The sequence below is a fragment of the Cornus florida genome, unplaced genomic scaffold, assembly GCF_030987335.1.
Source record: "Cornus florida cultivar Cherokee Brave unplaced genomic scaffold, ASM3098733v1 CherokeeBrave_3.0.0_Hap2_Chr02, whole genome shotgun sequence".
In the NCBI taxonomy this organism is placed as follows: domain Eukaryota; kingdom Viridiplantae; phylum Streptophyta; class Magnoliopsida; order Cornales; family Cornaceae; genus Cornus; species Cornus florida.
The window spans coordinates 92267489-92287945 of record NW_026775572.1 but is presented as its reverse complement, the minus strand read 5'-3'; the positions used below and the strand labels follow the sequence as shown (position 1 = coordinate 92287945).

General features: G+C 33.0%; 1 protein-coding gene across 3 annotated transcripts; it reads left to right on the top strand.

Moving 5' to 3' along the window:
• Positions 1-15028: 15028 nt before the first annotated feature.
• On the top strand, positions 15029-18308 carry LOC132295464 (pentatricopeptide repeat-containing protein At2g01740). 3 transcript variants are annotated; one of them, XM_059793741.1, is made up of 2 exons: positions 15029-17452; positions 18062-18308. In XM_059793741.1, the coding sequence occupies exon 1, from the start codon at positions 15450-15452 to the stop codon at positions 17091-17093; it is 1644 nt and encodes a 547-aa protein (XP_059649724.1). In that variant the 5' UTR covers positions 15029-15449; the 3' UTR covers positions 17094-17452; positions 18062-18308. The 3 variants fall into 3 exon arrangements, with proteins under 3 accessions (XP_059649724.1, XP_059649722.1, XP_059649723.1); XM_059793739.1 differs by lacking the exon at positions 18062-18308 and adding an exon at positions 17740-17838; XM_059793740.1 differs by lacking the exon at positions 18062-18308 and adding an exon at positions 17561-17838.
• Positions 18309-20457: the final 2149 nt, after the last annotated feature.

Genomic DNA, 20457 nt, shown 5'->3' with positions numbered 1-20457 from the left:
TTCTAATTAACATTACTTCCCCTGTGGGAGACAATTTGAGTAAAGACCTCCTTTTTGCTCGATGTACTTGCTACAACGAATAAACCACTTTGTTATCTAACTAGTGACAACCCCAAAGGAAATAAACTTTCCTAACAACATAGGTATTCCCACAATGTTATTCGCAGAAATATCTCCCCTCGGCCACTTTAATATGGAAAGTGGCTGCACAACACTAATGATCTCTATTGATCACACCTAATAATGAACATACCAGCTACTTTGGAAGTAATGATGGCAATTGCCACTATCATTCCTGTCTTCCATCTTGATATTCTATATTCTGATACGCCTTACCCTGTAGTCTAGATACCTCAATATTTGTATATCTCTAATTAGTTAATTCCATATTTATGTAATTGATAAATATAAGTCCACATTAGTGACTCTCACTGGACTAAAGTAGTCTCAACTGGATAATGGATATCTTATGCAAAATGCACACAAAGGTGGTCACAAGTCCTCCTTTTTCCAGGGCCACACATCCTTAAATCTAGTTACCCATCTCAATCGGCAATATACGCCTCCAAACTACTGATCCTGAGACTCAAGCTCATATCGTGGCACATATTTATGCATATATAAAATTCATTATATCTAAACATAAAAGTAAACTATCCAACCATATTATTTCAATGGCATGCCATCCAACTATTCCGTTGACCTGACACGAATGAATAGGACTCAACTCTATGGTTAATCTGTTCCTTTATAAATATAGATAGGTAGGACTTAACTATTCCGTTAATCCATCCCTAAAATACACAAGTAGGTAGGGCTTAACTTTTCCGTTAATCCGTCCCTAAAATACCTTCATATTATTTTAATGGTGCATAAATCTATAAAATTCATAATTGATGCAACATATATAATTATACATCAAATAATCCAGAAGTAAGCATAATAAAAATTCAATAAATACATGATTATATTATATGCCTATACATAATTAAAATCACACAAATATACATTGAAATTGCAAGAATAATATTAAGCAATTAAATCATTCATTCACAACATGTAAATTAATTAAAATTTCATATTGTTCAAGTCCTTAGCATATTAATGTATATTATGCATTCTGAGATTTTAACCAGTCTATCTAACCATTTAAATCACCTAATTTGATCTAAAAAACCTTGGAACACCCCAATCCTCAAAACAGAACTTAAAAACCAATTCTGCAACTACATTCATCCTCCCTGAACAATACTGAGTGTAGAAGTAATAACTTTCCATAATTTATTTATCTACTCTATCTCGCATCTGTGTTTATTATGTGAACGTAAACTATCGACCTTCGTAATTTATGTCATTCAATCAATTTCCACAATAAATATTATCTCCCTACATACTGATTTAGCATACGATTCTAGCGCCTATGCTCCTTCTTCCTCAAATACCTTCAAAATCAGTATCTTACCATTTTCTGATAAGACTCAACGATTACCATTAGGACGCACTAACGGACCGAATATAGAATATAGTGAATCCTAAACTTAAGCTCTAAGTAAAAGAGTACACAACGCAAAAGTCACACAACGAAAAGACACCATAGGGACACTTGAATCTGGAGTGCTTTGATACCAACGGTGATACCCCATAATTTTAGAACACGGGTTGATCAAATTCGCGCACAAAATTAAGGAATATCAAGACAATTAAAGTATTTCAAACAAGCACAGAGTACAAAAAGAAAATAAAAAGAATAAATAACTCGCTGAAGGAAAATCTCTTAAATAATAAATCCATTAATAATTTTTCAATGGTCATAACTCGAGAATCCCGTAATTCAAGGATCCCTAAAATTATTATCTAATAAATAACAATATACTTAAAAGTAAATACGATGAGTAGATGAATAACAGTCTCCCAGCTGCGGATCCTCAACCTCGAGACTGGAACTTCTAATAACCTGAAAAATAAATCGTGGGTTAGACCCACGAGCAAGTTCTCTTTACCAGGCCTCTGAAAACAAATAAAGAGATCATCTTTGACCAAAACCAAACCTATAAAGTTTTTATCTTTAATATACAATGATACACACATATATAAATAATTATATATAATACAAAAACCACATCTATTACTAGGTTCATTAATTTTCAAAACCCATAAACAAGAATTAAATATTAATCATACCTAGACCAATCCATTATTTCTTTTAAAGAAAAGTTCCTTAAACCTTAATTCCATCCTAAAGATTATTAAACCATTTATATAATAAAACATAATTAATGGGATAATACATTTAATCCCATCCCTAATAATAATTGTAATTATTTAAATCACATATTCAATATCCAAGCTTTGGCAAATCATCTATGTCTCCACCAATATTATTTTATTAATATAATAAAATAAATGATTAACCTATAAGTACTAGATTATTCTAATATAAGAATATCTAATTCTAATCTAATTTACACATACAATAACCATAGATGAAATTTTAATCATATAACGCATATCAATTTAATTATGCTTTGGCAAATCAATCATGCCTTTGTAAATATATTTATTTATATATTAGAAATTCAATCATGCCTCCACAAGTATATTTCTATTTATACATTGGTAATTCAACTATGCCTCCATGTATGTATATTTATTTATATATTGGCAATTCAACCATGCCTCCACAAACATATATATTTATACTTTTAAACTAACAACTCATCCATGCTTTCTATGTATGTATTTTAAAAATAAAATAAAAATAATTAATCTCAATTAATAAGTCCTTTAAAATATCGGGGTATTACAGGATTCTTCGATCGATCGAAACTCTTTTTGATCGATCGAACATGTTCTCGATTGATCGAAATTCATTTTGATTGAGTGCCAACCACGTCGAAAATTTTTGTTCCCATGGCATCACTCGAAAACCTTTTGATCGATTGAGGAAATTCTCGATCGATCGAAGCAAAAAAAAAAAAAAAATCTTTGCGTCCTTTATTTCGTTGCATGTTTATTTTATTTGTGTGTGTATACATATTTATTATTTTATTTTTCTTTTGTTTCTTTACATGCTTTCATAAAAAATATATATATCTCTCTCTATTCACCATTGTGCCCTTAGGTGTTGTTATGCTACTTCCATGTCTGTTCTAGGGCTTAATCTCATATCTCTCTTTCATCTTGTGCTATATTGTCTTAGAATGCATGTTTGTTTATTCTTATCCCATTTGATATTTGATGTGTGTTTGCAAGTATGGTTATTCAAGTAGGTTGTTGATTCCAAGTGTGGGGGTGCATTTTTTCTTAATGGATCATTACCGGACTTTATGTCTTTGCCACCATGGTATATTTTTTTTTCTCTATATTTTTCATTATTCTCATTGCACATTGAGGACAATGTGCAGTTTAAGTTTGGGGGCAAGGTGACTTTGTTGCATTCTAATTAAAGTTTTGATTTTTAAATACATGATTGAGATTTGAGATCGATGTTAGCGATGATTAATCTTCTGAGGTCCATAGTACTTAGAATTTAAAAATTGCTTGACTTGAGAGTTTAATACCCCTTGTATGCCTTATGGATGCCATTTAGGAGGAAATTTTTCGAAAGATTGATATCATGCTTGCATTTGTGGTCCACATTATCTTGATTTTGTGATTGTTTTGAGATTCACTCTAGAGTTCTACACTAGCACAAACGCACACTAACACTTATTTATGGGGTACATGTTTAGTTGATTATTGATTTGATTATATCCCAATTGAGCTAGTAGTGCTTTGAAAACTTTTATTCTTAACAAAGGTGGATAACAAACTCTATTCACTAAGTAACCGGGATTCTAGCCTCATCAAACATTGAATTTCTCGCGCCGAAAGGTGGAAGGCCCAAACTCTAGGTTAAAAATAAAAAAATAAAATTGCAAAAAAAAGTGAGGGCTTCTTACCAAAGGTGAGGAGTAGGAAATGATTAGATGCAAGTTGTTTTGATTTGTAATCTAGTTGATTTAAGCTTGTAAGTCCTTAGGGGTGTTTTTATACCTAATGCCCTAAAACCGTTCAGTTTGGGAGTTATTGACCTAACACACGCCTCATGAATCTTCTAGAAAGCTTAAAAGATCACTATATTGCACTATGCTTCCATCTTTGATCCTACAAAAAAAAAAAAAAACAAAAAAAACAAAAAAAAAAAACCCAAGTGAAAAGAGTAAGTGCACCTTATTAAATAAACTTTAATAAAAGGTTCATTCTTTGTCTTGATGATCGGTACTAGATTTGTGTGCTAGTGTGAGGCCGGTTGTGACCATTTCATTAGTTGGATAAGATAACAACATATTTGATGACGGTTCACTTAAAAAGGATTCTGGAGTTGTTTTGATTTGCATGATCATCTTTCTTGATGCGTGGAAGACTATACTTGCTTACTTGTTGTTGAAATTTTGAAGAATTGCTTAGAGATGGTTGAAAAATTGCATATTTGAGGTAGTTTTCTCCCAATACTTGTTTGAATTGTTGGTACCTCTCTAGTGAAAAAGATCTTGATGTTTGTGGGTATCATTTATGAAAACCCTCACGAGACTTCACTCGTCCACTAGGGGTAACTTAGGGGTTTAAAAGGCTTATTGCATACGTTAAATGCAATCTTGTTCCATACGAAAGTGGCGTTATCTTTTTATTGCTTTCTAGTTTATAGTTCTATAGTTGTTTATTTATTTCTTTTCTTTGTAGTTCATTACTAGGGACTAGCAATATCTAAGTTTGGGGGTGTGATAAGTGCTTAAATATTGCACATTTTAGCACCTAAGTTAGGGTATTTTAGTCCATCCACTATCTTACTTTCCCATTTTAGTTCTAATTTGTATTTTTGTCTATTTTAGGTTAATAAGGTTCAAACAGGCTAAAAAGAGCCTATTAGCTCCTTTTTGGAGTCAAGAAGAAAATCTAGAAAAAGTCAGAAAAACTGCACTGGATAGTCTTTGATTGATCTAAGTGATGGCGGTGCCAGCTCAGTAATCTTGCCTACTCAAAGAGGCTTGTATTTAAAATGTAATGGAATCAATTGTAAAAGGTTCCAACTTTTGTTCTCAACTTTAGCTAAAAAAATAGATAGTCCTTAGATAATTTTCTCTCTCTAGATTAGGTGGAGACTAAAGCAAGAGGAAGAAGATGGTGCCTACATTGAAGAAAGCCCTTAAGGGTTGGATGACAACAACCATGAGTGGCTAGATCATTCTCTTGGGGCTAGAGATAGCCCCTAGACTTGCCTCCTAAACTTTAGTATTTTGTAATTTTTGAGGATTTTAGTTATAATTGATGTTTTGACCTATGATTATATATAAATCTTGAGTTTCTACACAATTTGTATGGATTAATTCTTCCAATTAATTTTTCATTCTATTTATATATCTATGTGTGAGGGAATGGATGATTATGTCTTTACACTAGATTTTATGAGTTTAATGCATGTTTATGTGTGTTGGAATTATAAATCTAGTGATGATCAAGGCATGGTGCTTAATTGGCTACTCTTGTGGTTTATTTGATGGATTATGCTTATTTCTTGATGGATTGTACTGCTACCTCCTTAGCTTAATTAGTTTAATTTCCTTGTCATTAGTATAATTGTAGTGTAGTTGCTTTAAATTCCTAGCTAGGTAAACAATCCATACATGTTGTTTGATGATCTATGCTTATGAATGCAAGTAGTACATTTCTCTAACTTTTTGTGTGCATTAATTATAGGTTTATTGAGTGGTAAATGGCTTAATTTGATAGGTTGTTCTACTCACTAGCTTGATTAGACAATGTATGCTTATTTTGTTATCCATGCTTATTGTTTCAATTGATGACAGACACACTTATTTTACAATATGGAATCTTTCTAAATTGACTAATGCTAAATGTTTAGTGAGATAAAGCTTAGTGGTGAACTCTATGCCCCAAGACCTCTCTCTCATTCTCTATACCCTAATTACTTTAGTTCAACTTTAATTTGCATGCTTTTAATTGAATTGTAGCTTAATAAAAATCAACCAAACCTCTATTTGATCACTCGACCTATTAACCCGAATTTGATTCCGTAATACCTTGCAAATCCCTTGGGACAATCCTTTTTCACTCATAATATATAGTATAATGTTAAGTGATTTTTATAAATTTTAAATGTGGTGGCCACTTCACACATTTGCACTTCTTACATCATTTTGAGCACAAGGTCACGGTCACACCAATTTACAAGGTAAGGCTTACACAATTTTTTTACGAGATGTATTTTATCTCTTCAATCTACCTGCTATTTTATATTAGGAGGTTGTATTTGCACTCTTTTTTTTTTTTTTTTTTATTCTTTAGAGTATTTGCACTTTATTTTTCTCTTTCTTTTAAAGAAAATGACAAGGTTCCACACTCATTAATATTCTTAATTTTATATTTCCATATGACCGTGTATAGAATTATTGGATTTGTTGTTGGTTCTCTACGCCTTGTATAAAAATAAAAACTTGCATACTGATACGAAATATTCTACTATATAAGAATTTCAAGTGACATGGAGACTCAAATGGTATAGATAAGGAACAACTCAAATTCAAATGAGAGATAAGATAAGGGTAAGGGATTTATCCTCCCTAAAATCTCTTTGGAATCATAAAAAATCTCTGGTTACCATATGTAACGACAGTTGCCATTCCTATAAGAAGGAAACGATATCATTTTGGATCGGGGAGAATCTCGCTTCAACCACTACTACCATTAGTCCTTCTATAAAAGAAGTGGTCGGTTAACCTAAAAAGGTATGCCATAAATTTCATATGTAATCCTTATCGGATATTGAATCGTTAGGTACTAACTTGACCGTCGGAGTACACCCGGCCGGTACCACGCTGGTGATCACTTCTCTTGTCTTGCAGGAATCGCCAAGGGCTCCGGAACATACAGATTCTTGCATCAACAGTTGGCGCCGTCTGTGGGAACCGTGTGTTAGTCGCAACAAATTACGATCTAGAAATTATTGGTCTATAACGTTGTTCGTGTTCTTAGCCTTTGTCGTCAACACTAGCCAACTCCAACGTTTCGTTCATTATCGATCACAAAAAAAAATATATATATCAGGGGTTTAGTGACGATCAAATTTCTGTCTCCATTGATATCTACAACTAAGAAAATGGGTACGTACAGTCAACTCTACCCGTGTCTAATACATTTTATTCAAATTTATGGTTTATAGGAAGAAAATAAATGGAATTCTTTTATTTGATTGCAAATGGTATAAATATATGTGTGTGTGTGTGTGTGTATATATATATATATATATATATATATATATATATATTACATACACTACCTGTATTGCTGAGAGTTTAATTTGTTTGGTTAATACATACCAATACTCTGAGATTTCAAGTAAAAAAAAAAAAATAGAAAGACTAAGGAAGCCCTGACCATCAAATGTTGTTCTCAAGTCCTCAACCAAGCTACAGAGTCTTGTAAGTCCCCGTGTCAAAGAGTGTGTTGTCTGGTATGACTAGAGTGGTATGCTTAACCGTGTCAAGCATTAGAAAAATTATTATCCATTTTCTTTTTCCCCTTCTCCCATTATTTCTTTGTCATGAAAATTTCTGAATTTTTTACATCCACCCAAAGCATGGTAAGATGATATCCCAACAGCTGTTCTGAACTTGAGGTTAGGCAACAAATTCGGTCTCCAACTGAGGCACTAAATCATTTTGAATTCATCAATAGGTCTCCAATTTTAGTTATTTAGACAAGACTTCATAACTCAAGCTGCAGTATATATGCATCACCAAATTCATCATAACAAAGATTTTACTCATGGAGTTTTATATAATCTTGGGGAAAAATGAAGATATTTCCCCACAAAAGATTAGTTCTCTTCAGAAGTCTTTTGACAATAGACACAGGTTGAATGTTCAGCTGAACAGATAAACTAATCAGTGCCCGTCCAAGGGTAAATATTTAGTGGTTCTTCATTCCTTCCTGAAATATAGAAAAGTTATACATTTGCAGGTTATAATAGAAATATTCTAGATATGGAACAACTGATATCTTCTGTGAAAAGAAACATGGGATTTGTTAATGCTTAAATGACCACAGCATAATACAGAATAATTCTATCAAAAGCAGAAGACATAACAAACTGACGAAAGATATAATTTGACACAAAATGTTGAAAATTTGATTACTTTCGGACATAAATTGCCACAAACTACAAGGAAATCCCTAGAGCCCATCACCACTTAGCTAATCCTAAACATCAAGGCAGCACTTAACCTTTAAGATAATGATTCCAAATATGAAAGTTTTGGTTAAAACCTTCTAATGGGAAAAAGGGAATTATTTTGATTTCTAAGTGAAATATAAGACCCATAATGTTTTAGTACCAGATCAGTTCATGTCTGCCATGAATGACACATTACATACACTTACTAAATTGGCGCGTCGTGGTTAATGTCAAAACTAGCTCATTTCATTTATTAAAATTATGTGTTTATCATACTTGTCCCTAAGTTGGCAAAAACTAATATAGCCCCAATAAGGGTAGTTTGTAAATCCTTATAATGTAGGTAATCAATCATTCCCGTGCTTGCACATCAAGGTTAGGGAATACGAGTTACTACTTTTCCCTAATAACTGTCTTACTTCTTGATGGAGAAGTCGACTAATTCCCTAAGAGGCCGAATACGCCTCATTCACTCATTAGAAGAGACAAGCGATTGATAAAAGTCAAGAGTAAAATCAAAGGTGCTCAAGGAACAAACACCTAAGTAGGGGCACCGTTTGAAGTGGTTTGCCTCCATCACTTGTTGTAGCTTAAGATACATTTCAACTTCTCAAGTTCATGGTGCACAACAATTGCTCCACAGATAAGTCTTGAAACTTATGATTGAAAATTTGATTCAATTCTTTTTGAGTGGAACTATGATGCTATAACTCCATTGCTACTTCTTGCCTTCTCCATGAGAAAACAAATATATATATATTTGCCTTGTAGTTGCCGGTTGTTCTTAAAACAAATGACAATATTGTAATGGGTTTAATTCATGCATTTGGCGAATTTATCAAGTGATATGTTAGTTATTACTTGGAATACTTTTAGATGACAAGAAACATAGTATAATTATGTTGTCAAAATTTAATATGCTGGGGAATCCATTTGTGCATTGGTCTGAAGCACTTAGATAATGGTTACTAGGTGTATGCCTAGTAAAAATTTTGCCCTCAACGTCCATTCTAATAAACCATTAGACAATCTAATGGTAATTCATTATAAAAATTGAACTAACACCAAAAACTAGTATTTTGTTGGATTCTAAGTTGAAGTCATTCCCCGGAGTTGAAAGTATTAAACCATAAATCTTATTCAATTCTTTTGTGTTAGAAAAATTCTTATCTTCCCATCATGCTTAGTGTGTGAATGTGTTCAAATTCTTTCCATTAGTCTAAATTTGATTTAGCTTCACAATTCTTTTTGATAATTTATAGTTGTGTCAAATTGCTATTTGGTCACCCAAGAATTAGTTCTCCAACCTAACTTTACAACATTGGTGCTATTGATAAGGGAAACTTCCTGAAAGTTTTATGATTAAGGAATCAACAATTAAACTTCTCCCATGTCTATTTTTGTGTATCATTGTATATATCGATCTATATATTTGTGTTTGTGGACATTGAGTTCAATCATAAAGGTGTTGGTAGAATGAGTGGTAAGAATCGAGCAAGATACTGACAAAGTAGCAGTGCCTAAGGTTCAGATGAATGGTTAGCAAATTAATTGACTACACCACCCAGTTTTATTATTTCATGATACACTACTCAAATCCGGTAAAAACTTGCCAGAAAGCCACACCTGACCACTGCACCTTGCCGTGGCAATCCTCGCAGCCAACAATGATTATGTTGTTGAGCTTTATTTTTGCCCCAATCTCCTAAGATCTTTATAGTAATCATTCTTATTTCAATTGACATACTAATGTGATTAATTTGGTACATCCATTTATTAATTTTATGTATATATTTCTTTGTTACTGCTTTACTAACTTGGCAAATAGGAGAAAACATAGACAGTTTAGCGTTCCTTATGCATAACAAGCAAGCTTGAGAATGGAATGGGGGTACATAATATAGGATTCAAAATCCTATGGAGAGTTTAAGTAACAAGAAGCTTAGGGAAATTAATCTCCCTTATTAAAAAGAACTCATAAGGATTAACCTCCCCATAGTAAAAGGATAAGTTCATGAAGCTTGGAAAATCTACTTCCCTTGTTAAAGGGTGAGCTGGGTGAAGCTCATAGTACTCTACTTCCCTTGTTAAAGGGTGAGCTGGGTAAAGTTCATAGTAATCTACTTCCCTTGTTAAAGGGTGAGCTGAGTGAAACTCGTATTAATTTACTTACCTTATTAAAGGGATGCGAGACCGACTACACCTTATTAAAGGTTCCCTCATTAAAGGGACAAGAATCCGACTACTCCCTCTACACAGAAGGGTGAGATAATTAAAACTTATTCATTTACTAAAGAGACGAGGGGTTAACTACTCCCTTATTAAAGGGTGAGCTCATAAAGCTCGAGCAAATCTAAGAAAGTAATCATCAGGCATGCTTAGCTTGCAAGGACTTGGCATTCCCGACACTGGACAAGCAAGATTTTGGGAATGGGGGGCTATTGATACGAAATATTCTACTATATAAGAATTTCAAGTGACATGGAGATTCAAATGGTATAGATAAGGAACAACTCAAATTCAAATGAGAGATAAGATAAGGGTAAAGGATTTATCCTCCCCAAAATCCCTATGGAATCATAAAAAATCTCTGGTTACCATATGTAACGACAGTTACCATTCATATAAGAAGGAAACGATATCATTTTAGATCGGGGAGAATCTCGCTTCAACCACTACTACCATTAGTCCTTCTATAAAAGAAGTGATCGGTCAACCTAAAAAGGTACGCGATAAATTTCATATGTAATCCTTATCGGATATTGAATCGTCAGGTACTAACTTGACTGTCGGAGTGCACCCGGCTGGCACCACGCCGGACATCACTTCTCTTGTCTTGCAGGAATCGCCAAGGGCTCCGGAGCGTACAGATTCTTGCATAAACACATACACTTAATTAAAAATGTATAATGATAAGTAGGGTCGAACAACTCTCAAGCGAAAATTTGTTATGAACTCACTTTCAAAATCAGAATTTATGGGATGAAAAAAGAATATTTTAAAACAAAATTTGAATTTTGAACAATGAAATTAATAAAAACTAATAATAAAAATCTGTGATCAAATAATGAAAAACAAAATTCTCATGGAAAGAGAATCCACCATCACGAATTCGTATAAATAGATTTCCTATTTATGTTATGTAATTTTTTCATTCAATAAGCCAATCACTTCACCAGTCCAATTGCAACTTGAAAAAATGTAGAAAAATATAACGTTAAATAACACTTGGTTAGAGCATATATATATATTTTTACTTAATCTGGTATATCTTTGGTGAATAGAGGTAGGAGTTTTCTGAATTACCATAATTTGGTAAATACGAAGAATCTTCAATTTAATTTTTTTGCATATAAAACTCATAATAAAATAATGAAAGAAATCTTCTAAAGAGGAAAATTAATACAAGAGATAAAATAAATTCATTTATATTTCAGTCATGGTGGCTTCATCACTTCATTGAGAGGGATGTTTATGCTAGCATATGTATTAACAAGAAAAACAACACATTAATAAAAATGTTTTTCATTGTATAAGAAAAGAATTACAAAAAAAATATGCAAGACAATACAAAGCTATCTCTAACTCTAATCTATTCTTCCGTATCTCTCTACATCTCTACATATCCTCCCTTATTTTAAGAGTCCCTATTTATAGGGTTTAGAAGGGAGAAGTTAGGAGGGAAAAAGGAAACAATTTGAAAATCAAAATAAAGGAGGGAAAATGAAAAAAAAAAAAAAAAAAAATCTTCTTACTTTACAATTTGAATTGATATTTGATGATTTGATGGAGTGCCAATTTTGAATTTGAATTTGACTGGTCATGTATAACAATTAAAACAATTGTGCTGCAATTAAGTCTTATGCTCCGTTTGGTAGAAAGGAAGGAAGACGGGTGGATGGAAGATAGAAAAGAAGAAAATTATTTCCTTCGTTTGATAGAGAAAAGACGAGGAGAAAATAGAAAAGTGGATGAATGAGTCATCCTTCATACTTCACAAATTTTCATCCCTCCAAATATAGATCGAAGACACAAAGGAAAAAAGGCAAGGCTATTATAAATATTTTTAAATTACAAAAATTTCCTTATAATTAGCACTTTCTCTTTTCTTCTCTCCTAACAAACAAAATACGGTATTGTCTTATTCTCTTCTCTTTTATCTAACCAAACAAAAAAAGGGAAGGGAAGAATTTCCTCCTAATGGATGTATCATTTATCTCTTCTTCTCTCCATTCCATCCAATTTTCTTTCATCCTACCAAATGAAGTATTAAACTTGAAACATCTTATAAAGTTGGTTATGCACTCAACCATCTCTCATGCAATGCTTTTGATATTTTTTTTCAGCTAATAATAAACTCTCATCCTTTCAGCATCCATAAATTCTCAAATTTTTGTCAGTTTTGCTTCTTTTATCCTCATTTTGAAATTAGCCCCTATAAAACACAAAAGACAAAGATAAAAACATTTAACTAATAAAATTATTAACTAAATATTTATTTTTAAATATAAAATAACAAGTTTTGTGCGTGTATCACCATGACTACTCTTTTCAATAAAAAATTTAATACAATATTTGGTTGGGAAAGGAGTGATGAGAGAGGGGATAAATGATGTTTCTCATATTTGGTTGGAGGTTAGGAAAGAGAGATAGAAAGTATGGAGGGATGAAGCATTTGTCCAAAATTGGATAGAAAAGAGTAGGGAAAATAAGAATAACTAACAAACCAAGAAAAATGTAATACCAAATTTAACCTTTAGTTATTTACTAATTAAATTGTTAATTACTATTGAAATGCTCTTCGACATAATGAGGATATATTTGTAGAAAAATATAAAACCACTTATTTCCTTCTTTCATTCTAAAAAAATAAAAAAATAAAAAATTGTGCACCTCATCATTCTTTTCTACTATTATTCATTTCATTTAACTAAATAAAAAGTGAGAGAGACACCTCTTCGTCCCTATAAAGATCTCATCCGTCCCTCCCTATCTACCTTCCATCCATTTTTTCCATCCCTTTGACCAAACGGAATTTATATATATTTTTATCTTCTTTATTTCCTTTAGTACTTTTATTATTATTTTGTCCAATAGATATTTTATTCAACAAAAATAACATGCATCAAAAATAAAATGAATGGTTACAAGTCTTAAAAAAGTTCAAGAAGGAACATGATATATACTTTTTCAAACTTCGTGGGTGTTTGGGATTGCTTCTCTACTACTGAAAAACACTTATATTATAAAAAACCGCAGTGCAATATGTTTGGTGAAAAAAAAAAAAACGCTCTTATAAATGGTAGAGGTTAGGTCTAAAAAGCTCATTTAAGTGAAATTAAGAATCGTAGCTTTTAAAATTGCGTTAAGCTAGAGGTCCATATTTTTAGGTAACTAATTTTCTTTTAGACAATTTAATCCCTTTATATTTTTTATAAATACAATTGTATTCATTCTACAAACAAATAGCAAACAATATAGACTCTGTAACATACTAAATCCTAATTTATTTTGCGACTCTCCAGCCTTCCAATCTCAGTTTATTTTGGGACTCTGAATTATATAATTGTTAGATGTTTAATTTTTAATAAATTATGATTTGTAATTTGCTTTTAAAATAACTATAATACATTTATACTATTATCTTAAATAACAAGTAATAAGATTATTAATTGTGGTTAAAGTGTTTAGTTTTATTTTATGAAATGTTGTCTATATTGCAAAATATTAAATTATTAAATTTCATTATTAGATAGCATATGAACAAATTTGCTTATTTTATTACTAGAAGATCCCAAATCAGATACAAATTAATCATCATTAAAATATATTTAACTCATTTATATTTTAGTACTCAATACAAATTCGATATCATAAACAAAATGTGATATTTATAAAAAATAAAAAATAAATAAAAATACCAATACAAGTTGATCTTTATAAATTATTGAACTAAGTGAAATTTTATAATATTTAATATTAGGGAATTAGTATATGTGTAAGGGTAATATAGTAAAATTAGTAATAAAAGTACTTTAAGCAACATTATTACTAAACAAATTTAAAAGTGCTTCAAGTATAAAAAATGTTTTATACAATGTGTCACCAAACGCTTAACTGCGTTTTACTGACAACACTTTTATAATAGCTCTACTATTAAAAACGTTTTTAACATTTTAACAAAAATCCCAAACTGGCTCTTCTTGACTTTACTCAACAATAGCGTGATCAAAGAGAAAAACCCTAATATAAGCAAAGACAAAATAAGAATAAAATGATACTATTGTGTGTCCTTCTTTAGTTTCTTACTCAAGGCAAGGCATAAGCAATTTTATTTTAGGTAAAATGATTCTTGTACCAAATAGTTGCGGACCTATTTTTTTAATTGATCAATTATGCAACAAATAAAGAAGTGGATTCCTCTACTTAGTTGTATTTGGTATAAATAACCAATTAAAAATTATTCGGTTAGGCAATTCACTGCAAGTGTTCAGTATAAGTATCACTGCTCTTTATTTTATTATTAACAAAGTAAATTTTAAGATTCAAAAATATTTCAAATTAATTTTTAAAGAAAACTAAACCCAAAACACACAACATAACAAAAAAAATAAAAATAAAAACTAAACCCAAAACACACAACATAACAAAAAAATAAAACAAAATTATCATCACTATTAGCATCAAAGGATATGACTATCCCATATTAACAAGATTAGTTATTTTGTTCAACACTGCATCTCTTTATTTGTGAAATTTTTGGTTGTTACTTGCAAAAATAAATATTAAAATCAAAATTTATGAAGGGAGAGAAGAGATAGCAGTAACCTATGAAAAGAGAGATAAAGATTAGAGAGAGGGAAAGAAAAGAAAAGAAAAAAAAAAAGGGTTCCTTATCTGAAAAGCTAGCTGTGGTATTTAAAAAAATAAATCATTTACTTACTCAAATTAGGGTTAAAATTGTCATTTTGGTTTTGGAGAGCAATTGTAAAACAGAAAGCGCGTTGTCTACACGGGTCAAAAGGTATTATTTGATTTGGATTGAGGTGTGTGGTTGTTCCTCCTAGGCTCCTATACCATTCTGTTTTCTAGGGTTTAAGCTCAAGACCCATAAAACCCTGAAATTGCTGTATCCATCAATAGAGTAACAGCCGTTACAGCCCTGTAAAGTTTGTCAGGTCAATTCATACAGACCCCTTGAGAAATCTCCACATGCATGATCAAAGAAACCCTAGAATTCTTCGCCCGCCTGCGGAGGACCTCACAGTTCCCCAATCCATACGCACTCAACAAGTCCCTCCACCATCTGATTGGCTCCAACTGCGGTGACCTCTCTCTGAAACTCCTCCTCTACTTCATTTCTAAAGGTTACACTCCTCACCTCTCATCATGCAATTCAATCATATCATATTTTTGCAAACTGGGTAATCTTAGGTCTGCCCATAATTTCTTGAATTCAATGCCAATGTTCCGGTGTTCGCCCGATATTGTTAGCTACAACTCTTTGATTGATGGCTATTGTCGGTCAGGCAATACTAGGCTTGCAGGCTCTATAATGAATCAGATTTGTATTGGGCAGGTTAGGCCGGATTTGGTTACATTCAATATCATGTTCAATGGGTTTTGTAAGCTTAGAATGGAAAAAGAAGCTTTTGTGTATATGGGTTTGATGTGGAAGTGTTGTACACCAAATGTCGTTACATGTAGTACTTTAATTGATATGTTTTGCAAAATTGGTAATTTGGATATGGGTTTTAGAGTGTTTGAAGGTATGAGAAGGGATGGAATATTGCCGAATTCGGTTGTTTTTACTTCTTTGATTGATGGGTATTGTAAAGCTGGTAATACGAAGGTCGCATTTGAGTTGTATGAGGAAATGCATAAGTCATCGATTTTGCCAAATGTAGTTACTTATTCGGCCTTAATTGATGGCCTTTGTAGACAAGGGATGTTGGAAAAGGCTGAATGTTTGTTTTCAAAGATGTTGGAAAATGGGGTTGAACCCAATTCTGTTGTTTACACTTCAATGATAGACGGGCAGTTTAAGAAGGGAAATGTGGACAAGGCTATGAAGTATGTGAATAGAATGCATGAACAGGGGACCAGACTTGATATAGGGGCCTATGGGGCAGTTATATCAGGCCTCTGTGATAGAGGCAGGTTAGATACTGCAATCGAAATTAAGGAAGACATGGTGAGGAGTGGACTGGCACTTGATAATATTATCTTCACCACACTAATGGATGCTCATTTTAAATCTGGGAATCTGAAAGCAGCTCTGAATGAGTACAAAGAATTATTAGGAAGAGGGCTTGAGCCTGATGTTGTAACTCTTTCAACCTTGATGGATGGCCTTTGCAAACATGGGCATCTGCATGAGGCAAAAGGATATTTTAGCAAAGAAAAGGCCAATGAAGTTTCATACACTGTACTTATTGATGGGATGTGCAATGAAGGGAACTTAGGTGAAGTTGAGAGCGTTTTTAGGGAGATGTCAGAGTCAGGGTTTGTTCCCGACAAGTATGCATACACCTCTTGGATTGCTGGGTTGTGCAAGCAAGGAAAATTGGTTGAAGCGTTTAAACTTAAGAACAAAATGATTGAAGAGGGTATTACTCCTGATTTGTTTACATATAGCTCCCTTGTTTTTGGTTTGGCTAACAAAGGGCTCATGATAGAAGCAAGACAGGTTTTTGATGATATGTTGAAAAGGGGAATTAATCCTGATTATGCAATTTATGATATCCTGAATAGAGGCTATCTAAAGCTAGAAGATTTTGTTGCGGTTTCATCACTGCATGATGAGATGAGAAAGAGGGGTCTTCTTGTAGAAGGAAGTGTGGTGGAGGGAAGAAGGTGATTGGTGATGGCAAATAGAGTTTTAGTGGTTTGCAGCCAATCAAATCAGTTTGACATGTAAAAAAATGAAGCCTTTTCATGGGTTTCTTCTTCAGACCATTCTACTTGTGCAGTTGAGCCTATCAGGTAGGCAGTAGGCTTAAGCCCTCATTTCAGAGGTTGGGTTAGTCCTGGTTTACATCATCATCTATTGGGAATTCATGTTCATTACTTCTTTTTCCTGCTACTTCATGTGCATATACTAGCTTCACCATTTGGAGGTTCGTAGCTGGTTCATATCACAAGTTCTCAACAGAATTCATTTACTCCCAAAACAAGTAACAGACTAGGGAAGGGCATAAACTTTTGGATATCATTCAGGTACAAAAGAAATCTGATGCCCCTGATTCCAGTTTTGTCTCATTATGCCCTTCTTTCCCTTTTATATCACTTAAAAAAATCTGTATTTTTTTCTTTTCCTTTTGACAGGAAATGCAACTGCAGAAATGCTTTGCACATGTAGCTAAAAAATGCTAGCTACTGCATATCAGCATGTATAATAGTGAAGTGATTAGCAAGAAACAATTGTTAATCTAGGGGGATTTAGTTGATTTTGTGGATAGTCTAAGGAATTAGTGCATTTAGCTTTTCCTTTGGCTTTTGTGCAGTTGTTCAAGGATGCACTCACTTTTTTAGCGCTCTTTCAATGATATTTACGTATCAAAAAAGAAGAAAAAGAAGAAGAAGAAGAAGTGAATTTAAGTCTACTCAACAAAGCCTTACCAAACTAGTGATTGATAAATATTTAACTTTATTTTCAACCAAAGTGATTTGTAATTGTATTTTTCAAAGTTGCATCTGTAAGAAATTTGCCAGAGGATTAGTAATGTTGTTTGATGAATATTTTATTTTATAATGGCAGAAGTTTCATGAGCTCAACATTGTCTTGAGGTGCTTGCTGAATGCTATCAACATTATGCTGTTTTGCAGGCATCTGCAGTTGACATCAGTTCCACAGCTCCCCTAGGTGACTCACATGTTGCATGACAATAGTGAATCGATCATATTGTCTTAATTAACCATATTCAGTTTTGTATCTGTTGCCCCATTTTTGGAAGGCCAACTTTTTAACCATATTCAATTTTGTATCTGTTGCCCCATTTTTGGAAGGCCAACTTTTTAGCTAGCAACACACGTTTGTTTAGATGTAAAATATTTTTCAGAAAATATTTTTTTATTTTCTGGTGTTAGTTGAAAAGATATTAAAATTTAACAAAAATAATTTATCCATAAATTTTTAGCAAGTTATTTTACATACCCGCCATATGAAATCAATCTCAACCTCATGTTAGTACCATTTTTTTTTTTTTTGTTGCCTCAATATAATGTTGGAATAATTATTTCCTTTCAATTATTCAATTTGCATAAGAAAATCTAAGGATGATGTGATTATTGAAGATTCTTAGGGTTCCAAACACTTTTTTGTTCTACTGCTCCAATCTTGTTTGCTATTCTTTTTGTAGTTCTTGCATTATTTTTCTATTGGAATATATTGTAGCATAAAGGGGAAGTTCAGTTTCAGGGAAGTCTGTTAGCTTCCGACTTGATTGATTATTTGTGTGAATTTATTTTTGTTTTTACTCTTATGCTCTCAGGCCAGTCAAACCGCTTAACAATCAATTAGAATTATTTGAATTGGATGAAATCAATTTTAGGTTGGATGACTTGTATGATTATGTGGACAACTTAAGTTCAAAGTGCCATGTCAAGACAAACAATCCATGATTCATTAAAAATAATCTGTCAAAGTGTGTATTACCGAAGCAACTCAAAGCTCAAAAAAAAAAAAAAAAAAAAAAAAAAAAAAAAAAAAAAAAAAAAAAAAAACAGGAACTTACTCATGAAAACTCGTGCAAGCAATTTCTACACTCTGTTTTTGTTTTCTAGTCAAAGATCCAAATTGGCTGAAAACAATGTGTTCTTTTATCACTGTTTTCAGAAACCACATCTTAGGGGACTCATTTTTTAAATTGCTAAACAGGTCCTTAGCCCTTTGTTTCTGCATCCTACATCGACTTTGGAAGCTATTTATCTTACTTAATTTTTCTTCTCTTGCATGTTGCTGTGATGAATCGACGATAAAGCAACTCCCATGCTCCATCTGGTAGCTTTCCTTCTCATGAACTTTATCCATTTCCTTCACGACCTTTCCGAGAGCCAAAGCCCAGGGTTGGTCATTCTTTTCATCATCAGCAGAAAGCTCAGGCATAGCCATTACCAATTGTCTCGCCATTTTTACGTGGTTATGTTAAAATCCTAGATGACTTGCTTCTTGTTTACCCTGTAGTTTTGCAGTAGGTACGCAAAGAGACTGGCACTAGTAGAATCCTCTTGCTTGGAATCCTTGATTACTAGTTGCAAGGAGAAGAAAATCTGGAGTTTGATACCTAAAGAGTTTTCTGAGGTATGATAATTGAGTCCTTGAAATACTTATAAATAAAAAAAGATAATTGCGCCCTTCAAACATGCGGTATATTTGCCCCCTGATGTGCATACTAACTGACAGTAATGTCTGTTCCTTGACTTAAGAATTAGGCTCTATGTGATCTTACTGCTGTGCCTTTATGACATGCAAGAAGAATTTAATACTTAAGTTGGGAATGTTTGCTTTACGTGCAGCATTTTTTTTTTCTTCCCGCATGGTGGGGGGGGGGGGGGAATGGGTTTGGTCCTACTGCTTGCAGAGTGGTTTGGTCTTACTGCTTGCAGAGTGATTCTTGCTGCCATGTGGTGCCCATTTTTGCTTTTCATCAATTTTCTTCTATTTATTGTCTCATGCTTCAATTCCTTTATAAATGATGACTTCTGAACCTCAAAGTAAAGAATGAGTTATTGCCCCACATCAGTACCTCTGCTCGTGTGCAATTTTCAGACACCAAGGTGATATTTTTCCTAATGACATCTTTTTTTCCTGGTTGGTATTCACACACACATACCTCCACTAAGGCTCGAACCCCTGACCTTTCTTTGAGAAGTAGGGATTTGGTACCGCTAGACCACTGACTTGTTGGTTTTTCCTAATGACTTCGTGCGGTGCTAGTATGTGATAACTAACTAATCAACTTTTCTCTGGCCTCCACGTGTGTTGTTCAGTAGCAGTAATGGCATGAAGGTGTGCAACAATGAGACAGAGATGAGTTCTGGCTGGGTTTCTTAGATTTCTTTGAGTATGACATAAAGCATTAGACAGCCAACAAAATGTATATCCACCTACTGGTCTGATATTGAGATTGATAGAGACCTTGATTTGGTTTGCTAGAGGGTTCATCAATTATTGCTTATGGAGCTATATCTAGGTAGGGACATTCCATCTATGTATGGTCCGT

What these genes read in the sequence shown, in the direction of transcription:
- LOC132295464 (XM_059793741.1), top strand. Translation starts at nt 15,450, where the DNA reads ATGATCAAAGAAACCCTAGAATTCTTCGCCCGCCTGCGGAGGACCTCA.